General features: G+C 42.6%; 1 protein-coding gene across 4 annotated transcripts in view; it reads left to right on the forward strand.

Annotated features, from left to right (window-relative positions):
• Positions 1–7,084: 7,084 nt before the first annotated feature.
• LOC307124382 (NLR family CARD domain-containing protein 3-like) overlaps positions 7,085–21,179 on the forward strand; it is a gene marked incomplete at its 3' end in the record, with an annotated part of 56,099 nt that continues 42,004 nt past the window's right edge. For 2 of the 4 annotated variants that reach the window (XM_079813540.1, XM_079813543.1), the window contains exons 1-4: positions 7,086–7,179; positions 13,600–13,762; positions 16,400–16,522; positions 20,957–21,082. In XM_079813540.1, coding sequence (XP_079669666.1) covers positions 13,692–13,762; positions 16,400–16,522; positions 20,957–21,082 — 320 coding nt within the window. In that variant the 5' untranslated portion in view covers positions 7,086–7,179; positions 13,600–13,691. Of the gene's footprint in view, positions 7,180–13,572; positions 13,763–16,399; positions 16,523–20,956; positions 21,083–21,179 lie in introns of all 4 variants that reach the window. The other 2 variants (XM_079813541.1, XM_079813542.1) reach the window with 2 other exon arrangements.

The following is a 21,179-nucleotide window of genomic DNA, read 5'->3' on the forward strand; positions in this document are numbered from 1 at the left end:
TATTATAAAATGTATTAGCTTTTTTGAATATCATACCTATAAAACATACATATAACAATGTTAGTACAGTATACATTTATTGTACTATATATATATATATATATTGTTATGTCCCCAGGGACGTTTGGAGTATTTTGGTTTTTTTCCCTGTTTTCTGTGAGGTTCCTTTCTGTCTCTTGCGCTGTCACTTTAACAGGGGGCGTGCTGATGGGCTGTCTGACCTGTCAATCATTCCCGATGACGTGATTGGCTGTGCTAGTTTGAGGGCGTTCTCCTCATCTCATCCGATGATCAACACCTGTGGAATTCGCTTCTTGATGGACGTGCTGTCGCACAGCGAGAGAGACTGCTCTTTGTTCTGATTCTGTTGTGTTACGTTTGTTTCTGTTCTCTTTGTTTGAACTTAGTTTGTGTGTTGTCATTTTGCTTTTTGTCATTTTGAGTGCCTTGTTAAGTTACCCAAAACTTCCCATGTGAGAGATTTGAAGTTTGGCATTTAAAGCGAAGCCAATCTGGATGGAGAAAAGGGGCTAGGTAAGATGTCACGTGACATACATGGGCACACTCAGGAACGTTGATTGTTTAGACACACTAGGTTAGTGGGTCTGTGCCACACTCTGAACTTTTCTGTTTGATAGGTAGTGTAGGGAAGTTTAAGGCGTCACAGACGCTGAAGACTTTTTCTTTTCTTTCTTTTCTTAGTTTAGGATTAGTTTGAAACCGTTTAGCAAGACTCTTTTGATTATATTATTTTCATTTCTTTGGCACAATCCAGTTTTCCCTTTGTTCTCCCCAGATCCTATTTTTATGTATATCTCGTTCTTTATATTCATTATGAGTTTATTCATTGGTGGTTAATTATTGGTTTCTATATTTTTTAAATAATTGTTTAATCGCTGTTATTTGTGTGGTCTCGTTTCTCATCGCGCACACAGTGGTCATTACTGGTGGTATCCAGAACTGGGTTAAAAATGTTCCCCTTCTCAATCCCTAGATTGTTAACAGCCAAAGGAGGATCGTAACTATATATATTATATTATTATATTTATATTATTATTTATATATATATATATATATATGTATATTATATATATGTATATTATTTATATATATATATATATGTATATTATATATATGGGTGATTCTTCAACTACAGGCACTTTTGGCCTTGTGAACTTGAGGGGAAAAAAAGTGTTCAAATCAAAATTGTCACAGTCTAACAGTTAAATATAACTAGTCTAGTTTAATGATCCATAAGAGAACGCACTTACATTATAAGACAAATTGGTGTTTTTTGACATATTTTCCGATCCGCACTGAACAAATGTCATTTCCATCACATGTAAATATTTGGTTATTATTTAAAATTATTATGATATACATAATTTCTTAACAGTGTAAGACCACTTTCACACATAGTTTTACCAATTTATACCTACATTGCAATTACCATAGATTTGTGGATTAAGTAAATTAATTGTCATGAGGCCCAATCACAAAGCTTACATCCACCACAACCTGAAATATAATATTGCATTGGTTAGATACATTTCAGAAAAATAACTACTTGTGTTATTACATTAAGTGGAACATTATCCCATAAACTATGCAGAAATTTTGAATGAGTGATTAGAATTTTGTACATTATTTTTTAAAAGTTATGAGGTGGTGGAAATGACTGGGTGTTGTGGAAATGACAATGAATGGACGTCCGTGTAGAAAAACAGAAAAAAAATATTTGAAACCCATTTAACAAATCATTAATCATTAGTCTGATTGGTTCCATAACCAGATGAACAGTTACAGTCTTACTATAAACAACTTTAACCACACATGAGAGTCACATGAAAAATGTAATCTTAAAAATAGATGAAAAGGCATTTCAACAAATATATATTTGGATAAATACATTAGCGTTGTACATTTCAATAAATAAAATATTCATATGCCACTCAATCTATGAATTGCACCTTGTAAGCATAAATGTCATTTCCACCTCACCTTTGTCATTTCCACCCAAATGACGGTGGTGGAAATGAGAATCCTACAGTATTTTGTAAAAAAATCCAAGCTAGTGTTACAGATTAGCTATGAATTGGTAGCAAGCATTGCATGCATGCAAAATACATCTCTTTGTGTTAAACAATCACATTATTTACAAACTCATTTGATGTTACGCCATGTTTGGAAATGACATACAATAAAAATATTTTCATTTCAAGCAATGTTTACCTTGAGTTTTCTTCTCCAAGTTGCTGAAGAAATTTTAAATCTCCTCCATGTCAGACATGTGCTATGATGTCATTGTTCATCTCCATAGAAACTACCCAAACAATCTTTCAAAAAAACTTTTTAAAGGGACATTACAGCGTTGTGGTGGAAATGACGGCAATACTGTGGGACAACTACATTTTGTATATAAAATCAAATTAATAGTAGCCTGGGAAAACCCAGACAACTTCCGGCAAATTTAGATTTGCTCTGCAAGTAGTCTGGCAAAGAGTCCATTCAAACCCATTTCTAAACCCCAGAAATCGAGGCACCAATCAGAAACGTTGGGGCGGGCTTTACACGATGACGACAGCGCAGCGACAGTGAAGCAGATTTGCAGCTGCTGTGGAGCATCACTCGTTCGAATCAGCTATCGCGTCTGTTTTAAGCGATTTAAACTTCTCCTTTTCGTTAAAACCCGAGCAAAGACAACACTCGAAGCCTTTATATCTAAAAAAGATGTTATCGCTGTTTTACCGACTGGATTCGGCAAAAGTCGTGTGGAAAAACGAATGGGTCTTAGCAAGAGTCCTCTGGTAGTGTTAATGTTTTACAAAATATAGTTTTAAGTCCTTTTCAGGAGTGAATGAAGTTGTTTAAAGCTCAAATCTGTGGTTTATTTATAAAGAGAGCGCCTTTTTTAAAATTTGATCTGCCGTTTTCGGAGTTGTGAGCTCCAGTGGTTCAGCGGCGCTCAATCGATTATTGAGCCCACGAGAGACGCCTTTCCTCGGCCAGTCCTTCTGCCGTCTGCCGCTGGCTCTGATGGCTCTGTAGTGGTTAAACCGTCTCGTCTTGTGTAGATCTAACGGCTGATCTTTGCTCTCATTAATCTATAATTTGTTCCTAGACAGATCGTTTTATCTGAGGGCAAAGTGAAGTTTCATAACTTTATATTTTTAAGATATTAAACTTAACCGTTAGTCTCCTGGCGCTGACTTTGACTGAATTGCTTTATTTATTGTATAGCTTCTTATACCTTTTACTTATACTTGTATAATTGCTATTGATGATCACACATAAACTGACATTTAACAAAAAGAGACTGGGTTGTGTTTTGTGTCATATTTAATTTATTACAGTGATAATCATAGCCTATATTATGTGTGTGTGTTTTTTTTAATGTAAACGAAACGAGGCTGGGTTTTTTATATTTCGTTTTGTTATAAACATGCATTGAAGATAATATGCATTGCCTGCACTACATATACAAATATATACTGAGTGATACTGTCAAGAGCATAGTAGGCGGACTAGTGTCCTCCCGTCCTCGGGAGTTCGTTCTCCGGAGTCAAACTTGGTAAGTCACGGACGCAAGTCAGAAGTTCGCATACGAAATATGTCATAAAACACCACTGCCTCATTTCATAAAAAAATAAAAATTAAACATAATAATAATAGCCACACGAATGTGGTTCAGGCAACGCGTAGCTAGGCCTACATTGATTATCTTTATATATTTATAATAAAACGAAGTATAAAACACCCTGCCTCTTTTTGTTTACATTTTAAAAATAATATATTAAACATTAATATGTGGTTTAGGTAAGGTGACCAGATTTCTGAAATGGAAACCGGGGACATTTCCTATTTGAGAACACAAGTACAGACAAGAACGCATATTGATAAACGGCCAGAGTCTCAGATGTTTCTCTGCGCTCTGCATACGTCATCTCCCTCATCGCTCTGATTGGTTTGAGGTCTATCCAATTGCGCCGAGAGGCATTTGAGCGTCGTCCGTTGGTGACGCCCCTTTGGAAATTATTTGTCTATGAAGCTTTGCCAGACCATAACTCAGTTACTACTGAGAATGGTCTGGTTTTAACCAGGCTACAATAATAGTTGTCTGACCTTGAAAACCTCAATTATGTTTTGATTATTTTACTGATACTTTATTCAGTCATATAAAAAAAAAATAGATAAATCATTTTTTTACACTTTTTCTTTATTGAAGATCAGAAGTCTGGGTGTGACAAGCACAAAACAGCAATATTTGCATGTATAATGATGTTTAAAAAGGTGAAAAAATCATTATAGACTACCGGTAAAAAGTTCCTAAAGTACTTTCATTGTAAATTTAACTATGAAAGTGTGAATTTTTAAAAATTAAATGTTTTTTATAAAATATGATCAAAGGACATGAAAGTGCCCATAGTCTAAGAATTGCCCATATACACTGATCAGGCATAACATTATGACCGCCTTCCTAATATTGTGTTGGTTCCCCTGTTGCTGCCAAAACAACCTTGACCCATCGAGGCATGGACTCCACTAGACCCCTGAAGGTGTGCTGTGGTATATGGCACCAAGATGTTAGCAGCAGATCCTTTAAGTCCTGTAAGTGGCAAGGTGGGGCCTCCATGTATCGGACTTGTTTGTTCAGCACATCCCACAGATGCTCGATTGGATTGAGATCTGGGAAATTTGGAGGTCAAGTCAACACCTCAAACTGGTGGTTGTGCTCCTCAAACCATTCCTGAAGCATTTGTGCTTTGTGGCGGCGCATTATCTGCTGAAAGAGCCACAGCCACCAGGGAATACCGTTTCCATGAGAGGCTGGACATGGGCTCAACAATGCTTAGGTAGGTGGTGTGTGTCAAAGTTACATCCACATGGATGGAGGACCCAAGGTTTCCCAGCAGAACATTGCCCAAAGCATCACTGCCTCCGCCGCCACGCCTTCTTCCCATAGTGCACCTGGTACCATGTGTTCCCCAGGTAAGCCACACACTCAGACATCCATATGATGTAGAAGAACAGGTGATTCATCAGAACAGGCCACCTTCTTCCATTGCTCCGTGGTCCAGTTCTGATGCTCAGGTGCCACTGTTGGTGCTTTGGGCGGTGGACAGGGCTCAGCATGGGCACTGGTCAGCGGCTGTGCCGCCCCATACGCAACAAACTGAGATGCTCTGTGTATTCTGACACCTTTCTATCAGAACCAGCATTAACTTCTTGAGCAGTTTGAGCTCCAGTAGCTCGTCTGTTTGATCGGACCATACGGGCCAGCCTTCGCTCCCCATGTGCATCAATGAGCCTTGGCCGCCCATGACCCTGTGGCCGGTTCTCCACTGGTCCTCCATGACCCTGTGGCCGGTTCTCCACTGGTCCTCCATGACCCTGTGGCCGGTTCTCCACTGGTCCTTCATGACCCTGTGGCCGGTTCTCCACTGTTCCTTCCTTGGAGCACTTTTGATAGAGACTGGCCGCTGCAGACCGGGAACACCCCACAAGAGCTGCAGTTTTGGAGATGCTCTGACCCAGTCGTCTAGCCGTCACAATCTGGTCCTTGTCAAACTTGCTCAAATCCTTATGCTTACTACATATGCCCATTTTTCCTGCTTCCTCACTTGCTGCCTAATATATCCCACCCACTAACAGGTGCTGTGATGAAGAGATCATCAGTGTTATTCACTTCATCTGTCAGTGGTCATAATGTAATGCCTGATCTGTGTTTGTGTGAGTAGCATAATTGAAATTGTATTTAAATACATACAGTATATCAATATTTTACTATGTCTGCTTGATGAAAAAAAATGTATATCCCCATGGACATCCTCATAATCCACTCTCAGAAGGCCCTATATTGTCACACTTCAGTCTGTCCTACATCTGGCTATTTTAACCCTTTACAGACATATCAACCGCACGGATACTTTTGGAAAAAATATCTCACGAAAACAGGTGTTTCTGTAATTCTCTTATCTTTTTCCATATTTTTATTGTTTAGACTCCACCCTACTAACTACTACAACATTATGGTTTTGATTCCCTACTTAACTGATATCATGTTTGACCCTATTATTTGATGACCGATCAGCAACTTCATTCTTTTGTGTGACCGACTGAAGTGTGCAAACTGATGCTGTCACCTGATAACAGAAAAGTCTCATCCCTCCATGTCAAAAGCAGTGAGGTGGAGCAATAGAGCTGTAAAAATGTGTTGTCTTATCTCCTTCTTTTCACTGAATTTTTTCACACTCAAAGTAAGGTCTACCCTCTGGTTGATAAATCAGTTAAAGGGACATTTTCACCTGATCTGTTGATTTAAAGTCACTTTCACTGCCTTTTAATCATCAGATCAGGTGAAAATGTCTCTTTACTGTAACACCTGTACAATGTGACATTGGGTTACTGGTTTTGTTCAATAAATCTTTGCACATGATGAATCACATTCATTGTCTGTCACATTACATATCTGACGTCAAATATTGAGATGATGCAATGATTTAGTGTTTAAAGCATGTCTGTGGACAGACGTCACACACACACTGTCTGCTCTGCTTCATTTCTTGTGTCTTTCTGATTTCCTACATGACAAGATGTGTATCTATGTTTTCAACACATTCATCACTATGGTAATAGAGGTTTTTACTCTGCATCATGCAATGCACTGCCCATGTTTTTATTTTAAACACGTTGATAGTTTAGCAGTTTATGTTGAAAAATTAATGCTGATATCCGAAGGTTTTATTTAAAAATTCCTACAGATTTCTTGGGATTAAATCTCCAAGAACACCCACAAGCAAATACTACAACAGGTTTAACAGGTAGTTCTTCAGCAGGCAGATCAGATTACAACGAGTGGTAACTGACAGCAAACAGCCATTATTTACCCAATTAAACCACATAAACTTGATGTCTATTTTACATATTGTGTTGAATTTTTATTTATATCTAAAAAGCTTTCAATCATAACTGCTCTGAGACTCACCTGAGAAGGTCATGACATTCTGCACCACTAGAGGGAGCAAGATTGTTTTTCATATGGGTGGAGTTTAAGGTAAAACAAGCCTCACCTTAACCAGGTAACTAGACACAAAAGTAAAGGAGGAAGAAAAGAAGAGACATGATTTCGCAGCTTTAAACCTTTTGACATTGGATAATTAAACAGCCACATATTTTGTAGTAAGTCCAGAAATTATTAATATAATCATGTAGTTATGAAAATGAGCTGCTTGTTATTTGTGTTTTGTCTTCTTTACGTGAAATTTCAAACCCAAAATAGCTCAATAGTTCTTTCAGAAATGTTAACGTGTTTTACGGGAATTTTGATATGCATTCAGATTTACTTAGATCAAAGCCTATATGTTTATTTATAAAAAATAAAAATAAAAACATTAAATACTGGTTTATGTGTAGATCCTGTATTTTCTCTACTAAAATATTTATCTACCAGGACACTTATTATTGCACAGAAGTTGTATTGTACTACTGCAATCATATACAATATGAGTGAACCAATAGTGTAGTTTCTGTTGCACAAACAAGGCAAGACAATGAGACTAAAAATAGTATTAGCTAAAAGAGAATTGAAGAGACCAAAAAATACCTGAACACGAGTAACTCAAGATGTCTGAAATGGACCATTAACTGACAAATATTGCAGAGGTCATATATAGTGTAAATGCGCTGTTTAATGAAAACATTCACACACATACAGTAAAAACTGTGACCAGAAGAAGATTCTAGCAACTGCAGGTCAGTTCAATGTGAAACCAGTCCATTGTTACCATGACAACAACTGCAGTTAAACAGTTTGGTTAGTAATGTGTGAAGCTGGTAATGCTGTTTGTGGAGTTGTGTAATCCTCCTCTGCTGAGATCTTCAGAGATTTAATGTTTTCTTTTATCTTCAGTAGATTCCATCTAAGGGTGTGGTTGAAGTCAGTTGTGGTTCTTGTGTTTGTCCTTGTCTCTTTATCTGTTCTATTATTTTCTTCAGTGATTCTGCTTGAGGCTTTTTAAGGCTGATAGGACTCCATATTTATTATACACAGATTTTGTGGCTCATATAAGGTCTAGTTCTGGTGAATTTATTTGCTCTTGGCTGACATGTGGCATTGCTCTGGCCTGCTTGTGACCAAGATCTGGCAAACAGGAGTGGTCCACTCAAGGGCCATCATTCCACGCAGCATGAGGGCCAGATCAGTATGCCACAAGTGCCAGATGTGCCATACCAGAGAGGCATGAAATCGCTGTCACGGACCTTTTCCTGGAACGTTCCCACCTGGTGGAATGACCTGCCTATCTCAATTTGTGCGGCCGAGTCTGTAGCCATTTTCAAAAAACGTCTAAAGACACATCTTTTCCAGCAACACCTGACCGATCGAGAAGAGCACTTATCATTCTATTCATTGTCTGTCTGTCTAATTTATTTATAAAAAAAAAAAAAATTATGTTCTGTGCTAGATTAACTGAGACTTGTTACAGCACTTGCATATTGTTGATATTGTTGCCCTTGGACTGCTCTAGCTGCTTCTATTGCCCTCATTTGTAAGTCGCTTTGGATAAAAGCGTCTGCTAAATGACTAAATGTAAATGTGGGCCAGATCAATATTCCACATGTGCCAGATGTGGGCCAGATCAGCATTCCACAAGTGTCAGATGTGGGCCAGATCAATATTTCACGTGGGCCAGATCAGTATTCCACATGTGCAAGATGTGGGCCAGATCAGTATTCGACATGTACCAGATGTGGGCCAGATCAGTATTCCACATGAGCCATATGTGTGCCAGATAAGTATTCCACATGAGCCAGATGTGGGCCAGCTCAGTATTCCACATGAGCCAGATGTGGGCTAGATCAGTATTCCACATGAGCCAGATGTGGGCCAGATCAGTATTCCACATGAACCAGATGTGGGCCAGATCAGTATTCCACATGAGCCATATGTGTGCCAGATCAGTATTCCACATGAGCCAGATGTGGGCCAGATCAGTATTCCACATGAGCCAGATGTGTGCCAGATAAGTATTCCATATGAGCCAGATGTGGGCCAGATCAGTATTCCACATGAGCCGTATGTGGGCCAGATAAGTATTCCACATGTGCCAGATGTGGGCCAGCTCAGAATTCCACATGAGCCAGATGTGGGCCAGATCAGTATTCCACATGAGCCAGATGTGGGCCAGATCAGTATTCCACATGAGCCATATGTGTGCCAGATAAGTATTCCACATGAGCCAGATGTGGGCCAGATCAGTATTCCACATGAGGCAGATGTGGGCCACATCAGTATTCCACATGAGCCATATGTGTGCCAGATCAGTATTCCACATGAGCCATATGTGGGCCACATCAGTATTCCACATGAGCCATATGTGGGCCACATCAGTATTCCACATGAGCCATATGTGTGCCAGATCAGTATTCCACATGAGCCATATGTGTGCCAGATCAGTATTCCACATGAGCCAGATGTGGGCCAGATCAGTATTCCACATGAGCCAGATGTGGGCCAGATAAGTATTCCACATGAGCCATATGTGTGCCAGATCAGTATTCCACATGAGCCAGATGTGGGCCAGATAAGTATTCCACATGAGCCAGATGTGGGCCAGATCAGTATTCCACATGAGCCAGATGTGGGCCAGATAAGTATTCCACATGAGCCAGATGTGGGCCAGATCAGTATTCCACATGAGCCAGATGTGGGCCAGATCAGTATTCCACATGAGCCATATGTGTGCCAGATAAGTATTCCACATGAGCCAGATGTGGGCCAGATCAGTATTCCACATGAGCCAGATGTGGGCCAGATCAGTATTCCACATGAGCCGTATGTGGGCCAGATCAGTATTCCACATGTGCCAGATGTGGGCCAGCTCAGTATTCCACATGAGCCAGATGTGTGCCAGATAAGTATTCCACATGAGCCAGATGTGGGCCAGATCAGTATTCCACATGAGCCGTATGTGGGCCAGATCAGTATTACACATGAGCCAGATCTGGGCCAGATCAGTATTCCACATGAGCCAGATGTGGGCAACATCAGTATTACACATGAGCCGTATGTGGGCCAGATCAGTATTCCACATGTGCCAGATGTGGGCCAGCTCAGTTTTCCACATGAGCCAGATGTGGGACAGATCAGTATTCCACATGAGCCATATGTGTGCCAGATAAGTATTCCACATGAGCCAGATGTGGGCCAGATCAGTATTCTACATAAGCTATATGTGGGCCAGATCAGTATTCCACATGTGCCAGATGTGGGGCAAAGATCAGTATTCCACATGAGCCAGATGTGGGCCAGATCAGTATTCCACATGAGCCAGATGTGGGCCAGATCAGTATTCCACATGAGCCGTATGTGGGCCAGATCAGTATTCCACATGTGCCAGATGTGGGACAGCTCAGTATTCCACATGTGCCAGATGTGGGCCAGATCAGTATTCCACATGTGCCAGATCAGTATTCCACATGAGCCAGATGTGGGCCAGATCAGTATTCCACATGAGCCAGATGTGGGCCAGATCAGTATTCCACATGAGCCACATGTGGGCCACATCAGTATTCCACATGAGCCAGATGTGGGCCACATCAGTATACCACATGAGCCAGATGAGGGCCAGATTAGTATTCCACATGAGCCAGATGTGGGCCAGATCAGTATTCCACATGTGCCAGATGTGGGCCAGCTCAGTATTCCACATGAGCCAGATGTGGGCCAGATCAGTATTCCACATGAGCCAGATGTGGGCCAGCTCAGTATTCCACATGAGCCAGATGTGGGCCAGATCAGTATTCCACATGAGCCAGATGTGGGCCAGCTCAGTATTCCACATGAGCCAGATGTGGGCCAGATCAGTATTCCACATGAGCCAGATGTGGGCCAGCTCAGTATTCCACATGAGCCAGATGTGGGCCAGATCAGTATTCCACATGAGCCAGATGTGGGCCAGCTCAGTATTCCACATGAGCCAGATGTGGGCCAGATCAGTATTCCACATGAGCCAGATGTGGGCCAGATCAGTATTCCACATGAGCCAGATGTGTGCCAGATAAGTATTCCACATGAGCCAGATGTGTGCCAGATCAGTATTCCACATGTGCCAGATTTGGCCCAGATCAGTATTCCACATGAGCCAGATGTGTGCCAGATCAGTATTCCACATGAGCCAGATTTGGCCCAGATCAGTATTCCACATGAGCCAGATGTGGGCCAGATCAGTATTCCACATGAGCCGTATGTGGGCCAGATCAGTATTCCACATGTGCCAGATGTGGGCCAGCTCAGTATTCCACATGTGCTAGATGTGGGCCAGATCAGTATTCCACATGTGCCAGATCAGTATTCCATATGTGGGCCAGATCAGATTCCACATGTGCCAGATGTGGGCCAGCTCAGTATTCCACATGTGCCAGATCAGTATTCCATATGTGGGCCAGATCAGATTCCACATGTGCCAGATGTGGGCCAGATCATTATTCCACATGAGCCAGATGTGGGCCAGATCAGCATTCCACATGAGCCAGATGTGGGCTAGATCAATATTCCACATGAGCCAGATGTGGGCCAGATCAGCATTCCACATGTGCCAGATGTGGGCCAGATCAGTATTCCACATGAGCCATATGTGTGCCAGATCAGCATTCCACATGTGCCAGATGTGGGCTAGATCAATATTCCACATGAGCCAGATGTGGGCCAGATCAGCATTCCACATGTGCCAGATGTGGGCCAGATCAGTATTCCACATGTGCCAGATTTGGGCCAGATCTGGGCCGACACAATGCGGCTATCTAGGAAGTGATTATATATAGTAACAAAAAACTGCATTTTATTGTTATTTGAATTTGTAGATATCATATAAAAAGTGCTGGATGGAAACACACAAAAAAACAACAACAACAACACTATATGCTCAATTTAGTAGAATAATGTAAATGATTTATATATCTACCTGCTGTAACGCTTTGACCCAGATAACCCTCTTTGAAACATAAAAAAAATGCTTGAATGCGAAAAAGTCTATATTTCACACAATTAATGGCAGGTACACAGACACGCGCTGCCTCATACATGAGGGATTCACTCTTTCTTAGCGTTACAAAAAAAAGTAAACCAATGTTATCACAAGAAGGTAGATCAAGACTTAATCTACTGTGGTTCTTATCACACTGGTGAGACCGCGTTTATACTTTACTTCACCTTGAGTCAAGTGATCAGTCTCTTAAAGGGCCCACCGCACAATAATGTGATGCATGCAAAAACATAGTTTGCAACGAAGGACAAGAACCAATGCTCTATGGCAATGGTTCTGGAGAACCCCCAGCACTGCACAGTTTAGAAATCTCCCTAATAAAATACACCTGAATAATTTCAACATCATGTTAGTAAAGACTACAAGGGTGCTACTCAATACTCAAATGCTTCGTCATGAGGAGTCAGGAAGCTTCCAGAGGAACTATGAGCAAGGCTATGCAGGTGTATCCTATGGGGAAATCTGACATATGTACAGTATAAATTGTCCTCCCCTTCGCATCAGTCACAGTAATGTTAATTTGTTTTGGTTTGGTTTGGTTTAAATAAACCATAGTATATTTCACATAATTCAACAGTGTACTTTGCTTTATTATTATTTATTATGAGTTTCTTAAAAAAACAAACTTCAAGGGCAGATCCCTTGAGTGATCAAGAATAATCCAATGTACAAGCAAGATTTCCTTTGGTTCCTCCATCCTCCATCTTCCCGCACATCCTAAGGGGATGGAGCTGAGACGTGAGGAAAGGAAGTGAGGATGCATGAGTAAGAAATGAGAAGACCTCAGATGGATGTGTCAGATTAGAGACATCAAAAATGTGCAATGTTGGAGGTACTCCAGGATCAGGGTTGGAAACTGATGTTCTGATGTTTTCACCATCCATTTCCATGTGTGTATTTTTGATGTGGTGGTGTTATTGAGTAGCAGTTTATCTTCGCAGATGATGGTTTTGCCATGTGAAGTGACATGTCCAAGCAGAAATACACAATTGAGTCAAGAGTCTGTTTCTTTGTATTTGTTACAAAAATAATTATGCTTATGATGACCAAAATAAGCTATTATGAATGTGCCTTCCACAATTTTAGCCTATAAGGGAAGTTGAAATCATAGCATCTAACTTTTTTGTTTGTTTGTTGGTTTTTTGATAGGGCATGGTTATGTATAACTATGTATGGCCCACAACTATGTATGTATAACTATACTAGTTATAAATTCTAACAATATAATTCAATATAATTGTTTACTTGAAGAAGATGAGAGAAGTGTCTTTTTTTAAAGAGCTTGATACGCATGTTCTGTTAAAAAATAAAATGAAATAAAAACAGAGCAGTATAATTGATAGGATAGGGTAGGTTAAAATCTAATAACTGAATAACATACGTTCCCGAAGTACATTTAAGGAACCATCTTTTGAGATTACATTGAGCTATATTTACTTTATTATAACATGGGAAAGGTACAATTCTGCAAAAGTAATCTAGATTAAATCTGTACTTTTTTATGTAGCAGTATTGTATCATTGTACCACAGGAAAATAAATGTCTTTCCACATGAAAGGTCTGAGATCAGTCGCTCAACACTCTTTTGGCAAATGAGAGTAGAAGAACACTAAAAAGAGTTATCCATCTCCTGGGACAAGCTGTGCGTCAATGAAGAGAGATCAATCCATGAGGAATCTCCCCTCTGGATCCAGTGATGGAACAGTGACCTCTGACCCCAGGTAAGACACTGGCCATTTTTGCATTGACACATGCTTTCATTCAAAGTGTTTTACAGTGTATTCCAGAAATCTGCAGTGGGTGAGTGGTGATGCCATCACAGCGAATTTTTCACTGTACTGTACTATACTATACTATACCTTGTTTACTGATCCTCACTGAAGGAACAAAATACACTCACCTAAAGGATTATTAGGAACACCATTCTAATACTGTGTTTGACCCCCTTTCGCCTTCAGAACTGCCTTAATTCTATACGTGGCATTGATTCAACAAGGTGCTGAAAGCATTCTTTAGAAATGTTGGCCCATATGGATAGGATAGCATCTTGCAGTTGATGGAGATTTGTGGGATGCACATCCAGGGCATGAAGCTCCCGTTGTCTGTCTCAACAGAAATCAAGACTCATCAGACCAGGCAACATTTTTCCAGTCTTCAACTGTCCAATTTTGGTGAGCTTGTGCAAATTGTAGCCTCTTTTTCCTATTTGTAGTGGAGATGAGTGGTACCCGGTGGGGTCTTCTTCTGTTGTAGCCCATCCGGCTCAAGGTTGTGCGTGTTGTGGCTTCACAAATGCTTTGCTGCATACCTCGGTTGTAACGGGTGGTTATTTCAGTAAAAGTTGCTCTTCTATCAGCTTGAATCAGTCTGCCCGTTCTCCTCTGACCTCTAGCATCAACAAGGCATTTTCGCCCACAGGACTGCCGCATACTGGATGTTTTTCCCTTTTCACACCATTCTTTGTAAACCTAAGAAATGGTTGTGCGTGAAAATCCCAGTAACTGTGCAGTAACAAATACTCAGACCAGCCCATCTGTCACCAACAACCATGCCACGCTCAAAATTGCTTAAATCACCTTTCTTTCCCATTCTGACATTCAGTGTGGAGTTCAGGAGATTGTCTTGACCAGGACCACACCCCTAAACCCATTGAAGCAACTGCCATGTGATTGGTTGATTAGAAAATTGCATTAATGAGAAATTGAACAGGTGTTCTTAATAATCATTTAGGTGAGTGTACACTGTGTGCAGAATTATTAGGCACGTTGATTTTCTGATCATATTTTTTTTTCCATGCCGATTTGACCAATTCCAAACCACAGTAATCCTAATAACTACTATTAATTTAGTATTTAATAATGTATAAGTTATATATAATTGTTCATGAAGGCTGAAAATGAAAACACCTTATATTCAGGTGTGCAGAATTATTATGCATGTTTTCTATTACAGATCAATTGAGCCAAAAAAGAGATTTAACTCAGACTGAAAAGTAAAAAATTATTAAATGCCCATGAGAAGGATACAATACTAATGCAATACTAGACATTGCAGTTAAGTCATGACCATTGGACAGTGAAATGCTCTTTGGGTCAGCAGGGTCAGACAAAAACATGTGGTGGAGAAAAGACACATGTTCACTGCAAAAGAATTAAGAATTAAGGTAAAGAATTAAGTGTGAAACCATCAGGAACCCTTAAGTCTCCAGCGCCACCATTTTCCAGAACTGCAACCTACCTGGAGTCTCCAGAAGTGCAAGGTGTCAGGATCTCAGAGACTTCAGTTAGGTAAAGAATTCTAAAAAATGACCCCCACTAAATCAGAATCACAAGCTGAAGTGTTGTAAAATACACAAAGACTGTTTTTTTTTTATAGGCTTTATGGACAGATTGGTTGAGAGTGACTCTAGAAGGACCAGCACCACATCCTCTTGCACCACTGTTTGAATAATTCATCTTCCAGAATCTGGCAGTACGTTTTGGGAGTTAATTTTTAGTCCATCTCTGCAAAACGGACTTCAGGATGGACTAAAATGAACTCCCAAAACGTACTGCCAGATTCTGGAAGATGAATTCTTCAAACAGTGGTACTAGAGGATGTGGTGCTGGTCCTTCAAGAGTCATTCTCAACCTATCTGTCCATAAAGCCTATAAAAAAACCTTCTTCATGTATTTTACAACACTTCAGCTTATGATTCTTATCTAGTGGGGGTCATTTTTTAGGATTCTTTACCTAACTGAAGTCTCTGAGATCCTGACACCTTGCACTTCTGGAGACTCCAGGTAGGTTGCAGTTCTGCAAAATGGTGGCGCTGGAGACTAAAGGGTTCCTGATGGTTTCACACTTAATTCTTCAAATTAATTCTTAATTCTTTTGCAGTTAACAGGTGTCTTTTCTCCGCCACATGTTTTTGTCTGACCCTGCTGACCCAACGAGCATTTCACTGTCCAATGGTCATGCCTTAACTGCAATGTCTAGTATTGCATTAGTATTGCATCCTTCTCATGGGCATTTAATAATTTATGACTTTTCAGTCTGACTTAAATCTCTTTTTTGGCTCAATTTATCTGTAAAAGAAAACATGCCTAAGAATTCTGCACACCTGAATATAAGGTGTTTTTCATTTCTAGCCTTCATGAACAATTATATGTCACTTATACATTATTAAATACTAAATTAATAGCAGTTATTAGGATTACTGTGGTTTGGAATTGGTCAAATGTGCCTGGAAAAAAAATATGATCAGAAAATCAACATGCCTAATAATTCTGCACACAGTGTATATGGTGCAGTCAAGTTACACAGTATAGCTAGTGCTCTAAAATGCAGTTGTTGTCTGTTGTTGTTGTTTTTGTCAGGATCAGCAGGAGGAAGAGACGGAGCTCAGAGTCTCCAGAACTCAGCGGTGTGTCTCTGAAGAGTAACAGATCCATGGAAGGACCCATTGAATTCAGTGATGGACCAGTGACCTCTGACCCTTTGTTAGTATAAACAGTTATTTGATATTTTACTGTAGAGCATATTACATGAATAATGGCTTAAGACTCAATGAAATAACATTAGTGTCATGTCTTTTCTAGCATGTCCTCTATACCAGTGGTTCTCAAACCTGTCCTGGGGACCCCCAAGCAGTGCACATTTTGCATGTCTCCCTCATCTAACACACCTGATTCAAATCATCAGCTCATTAGTAGAGACTGCAAGACTTGAATTCGGTGTGTCTAATGAGGGAGACATACAAAATGTGCAGTGGTGAAGGGTCCCCAGGACAGGTTTGAGAACCACTGCTCTATACAACTGTTGAACTTTGTATTGCATTCTCTTGTTACTGTCTCTATTAGATGAATGTCTTGTTGTATTTCTTATTTGACAAGCATCTGCTAAATGAATTATACAGCTTGTTATACAGCACTGTAATATCCAACAGTGATTCTAACTAACACTTTTTAGTTAACTTTACTTAATGTCTTAACTTAATTGTAAAACTCTAGTAATCTGTACTATTCACATACTATACATTGTTTACTCAGAAAACCCAAGTTAAAATTAATTAAAAGATTTGAGTGGGATTTTCAAGGGGAAAAAAATTCAAGGGGGAATTCTTAATATACTTTTCCCTCATTTCCTTCACTTCAGATTGTCAATACAACTGAAAAAATTGAGAGAATGTCACATAAGCTGACTTCATAAATTTTCCTAAAATATTTTGTTTGAACTCACCATTATGGTGATCAGTGTTCCCTTTGGTTGGGCACTTGGCACTTAATTTATATTATTGTAATTCTCTTCCTATTGATGCAACAATGCAACAAGAAATTTCTCGGTTAAGTATGGTAACCCTCGTTCCCTGAAGGAGGGAACGGAGATGTACGTCGTTTGTACCGACGAATTGGGATCACTTCAGAGAGCCCCTATCAGCTTCGAGATATAGAGAACCAGAAGTCAGGAGGTCCTTCCTCAGAGGAATAGGCCAAGGAGGTGCTGTCGCGAGGAGCACTAGTTCTGGGAACCAAGTGCTGTTGGGCCAATACGGTGCGACCAATAGAAGCTGCTCCTCGTCCTCCCTGACCTTGCACAGTGTCTGTGTGAGAAGGCTCACTGGGGGAAACGCATATTTGCATAGGCCCCGGGGCCAGCTGTGTGCCAGGGCATCCGTGCCGTGGGTTCCCTCGGTCAGGGAATAAAACAACTGGCAGTGGGTCATGTCGGGGGCGGCAAACAGATCGATCTGTGCGGCCCAAAAGCAACTCCAGATCAGCTGGACCACCTGGGGGTGGAGTCTCCACTCTCCAGGGAGCACCGGCAACCGTGACAGCTCGTCGACCGCACAATTGAGCGGGCCCGGAATGTGAATGGCACGAAGGGACCTCAGATGCTTCTGACTCCACAGGAGGAGATGGCGGGCGAGTTGGGACATGCGGCGGGAGCGTAGACCACCCTGTTTGTTGATGTACGCAACGGCCGCAGTACTGTCTGTCCGGACCAGAACATGCTTGTCTTTGAGCGGCGTTTTGAAGCGGCTGAGAGCAAGATGAACTGCCAGCAACTCCAGGCAATTGATATGCTATTGCAGTTGAGGCCCCGTCCACAGACCCGAAACTGCAAGCCTGTTGTACGTGGCACCCCAGCCGGTGGATGAGGCATCCGTGGAGACAACAGAATGCCTGGACACTTCTTCTAGAGGCACTCCTGCCCATAGAAATGAAGGGTCCGACCACGGGCTAAAGGTTTGGCGGAATCTCGGCGTCACTTGGACACGGAGGGACCCACTGTGCCACGCCCATCTCGGGACTCGGTAGTGTAGCCAGCGTTGAAGCGGTCTCATATGAAGCAACCCTAGCATTACTGCAGCTGCGGATGCCATATGCCCCAGGAGCCTCTGAAAATGTTTCAGTGGTACCGCTGTGCTGCGTTTGAAAGAATTCAAGCAGTTCAACACTGACTGAATGCGCTCCTCTGTGAGGTGAGGCGCGCTGTCATGGTGACCGAGTCGATCTCCATCCCGAGAAAAGAGATCCTCTGTGCGGGACAGAGTTTGCTCTTCTCCCAGTTGACCCGAAGACCCAACTGGCTGAGGTGACTGAGCACCAGGTCCCTGTGTTCGCACAACTGATCTCGCGACTGGGCAAGGATCAGCCAGTCGTCAAGATAGTTGAGAAGGCGAACACCATGCTCTCTCATGGAAGCAATGGCCGTCTCCGCGACTTTCGTGAAGACACGGGGCGACCTTTGTACTGATATACTCGTCCATCGAATGTAAAGCGTAGAAACGGTCTGTGACGAGGGAGAATTGAAACATGAAAGTACGCGTCCTTTAGGTCGATCGCTGCTAACCAATCTTGGGGACGGATGCACCTGAAGATGCGTTTCTGCTTTAACATTCTAAACGGCATCCTGTGGAGGGAGCGGTTCAAGTGTCGCAGATCCAAGATCGGTTGTAACCCGCCTGTACCTTTCTTGGGTACAATGACGTACGGGCTGTAGAACCCGGACTTCATATCGGCTGGAGGGACCAGTTCTATCGCGTCCTTCACCAGTAGGACAGCAATCTCCGCCTTAAGCACAGGGCACATCGATCTCGGCTATGCGATTCAGTTCGCCCGGCGTCCACCCAAGTTCAGGGGCGTTCGCTTCACTTCTGTAACGAGGGAGAACGCCCCTGAACTTGTGGGGACGCCGGGCAAACTGAATCGCACAGCCGAGTCTGATGGTACGGATGAGCCAACGAGACGGGCTGGGGAGAGCTAGCCAGGCTCCCAAAGACCGTGCAAGCGGGACCAACGGCACGGCACCACAGACGTACCCGTAGCGGGGCAGCGCAGCGGAACGCAGGGACCCATGGACGACATAGAAGTGGTCCGTGGAGGGGTCTGGGTGTATGACACACAAACCTGCATCCGATGAGGGGGCAGGAGAGTGTGAGGAGGCACATTGAGTGCGTTCCGACAGCCAGCGCCCCTTCCTGGCAGGAAGGGAGAGGCGTCCGAGGGGAACGAGGCATGGTAGCGTCGCATGCCGCCAGACGCACTCTCTTGGCACCCAGAGATGTCGGAAACCTCTCTTTTATTGATAATTTGGGAACAGAAATCAATGAAAAGATTTTCCCCCGGCCCTCCTCCGGGGGAAGGAGTGGTGCTGCAGCCATCTCCTGAAGAGCAGTCTCCTCCATCTCTGGGTGGCCCGTCTCAGGGTCTCTTACGACGGCGCTTGCCACCTGGCTTGGCAACGGCCTGAGTGGGCTGGACGTCCTTCCCGCGGCCAGCTCCACGCCTACGCCCGGGTGGAGGCTGCTGCTGGGCTGGGGCGGGAGCAGGGGTGGCGGCAGGCAGACGTCCTCGGCGACAGGCAGATGGAGGAGCTGCGGCCGGCGGCGGGGTGGAGGCGGCAGCGGACCGCCGGGGCAGGATGTGTTGGATAGCCTCCGTCTGCTTCTGGGTGGCCGAGAACAGCTGAAGAAAAACCCGGCCTAGGAAACGGGGGAATCCAGGAACCGGTTCTTATCGGTCTCCCTCATGTCGGCCAGGTTGAGCCAGAGATGTCGTTCCTGGACCACTAAGGTGGACATCGCCTGACCAACGGAATGGGCGGTGACTTTCATGGCCCGGAGGGTGAGGTCCGTCCCTGTCTGAAGCTCCCGGAGGAGCTCTGGGTCAGGCCTACCCTCATGCATGTCCATGAGTGCTTGGGCTTGGTGCACCTGAAGCAACGGCATGGCATACAAGGCGGACGTGGCCTGTCCGTAGGACCTGTAGGCCTTCGCAGTCAGACTGGAAGAGAACCTACAAGCCTTGGACGGGAGACGAGGGTCACCGCGCCAGTTGGAGGCGGTCGCCGGAAGCATTTACATCGCGACGGCCCACTCAACTGGTGGGATTCTGGTGGGCCTGTCCGCCGTCAAGGTTGGTGAGGAGGGAGGAGCCACCAGGTCTGTTTTTGGCACTGAAAGGTGTCATCCACGACCTGGTAAGCTCCTCATGCACCTCCAGGAAGAATGGCACTGGGGCGGGATGCTGAGAACCCCCCCCCCAGAAACCAATCATCCAACCTAGAAGGTTCGGGATGTGGTGGAGGGTTCCTCACAAGTCCGACCTTTTCGGTGGCCCGGGAAAGCATAGCCGTCAACTCAGGGTCCGACAATATCTTGCAATTGAACATGCTTTAGTCGCACGCAGACTTCAACATTCAGCATCATAACACATGGTTACAAAAATGGTAGCTATATATTATCAAGTACTCTCTACAATTATTTTTTTTAGTTACTAGAACTCTTGTGTAAGTGAACTATACTAACTAAACATTTGTCAGCACAGCATACTATTCATATGTCACTTTACTTATTTTTTAAGTAAAATCTAATTAGATTTTACAGTGTATAGCAAGTGCTCTTAAATTCAGTTTTGTTTGTTTGTTGTCAGTATCAGCAGGAGGAAGAGACAGAGATCAGAGTCTCCAGAACCCAGCACAGTGTCTCTGAAAAGCAACGCATCCATGAGGATTCAACCCCCTGCACTCAGTGATGGAACTACAACCTTTGACCCTTTGTTAGTATTAACAACTTATTATTATTATTTTTATTATTTATTTGTTTATTTTATATTATAATTATATTGTAATTTTAATAAGGACTTAAGATTAAAA

The sequence above is a fragment of the Gobio gobio genome, assembly GCF_949357685.1.
Source record: "Gobio gobio genome assembly, chromosome: 3".
Lineage (NCBI taxonomy): Eukaryota > Metazoa > Chordata > Actinopteri > Cypriniformes > Gobionidae > Gobio > Gobio gobio.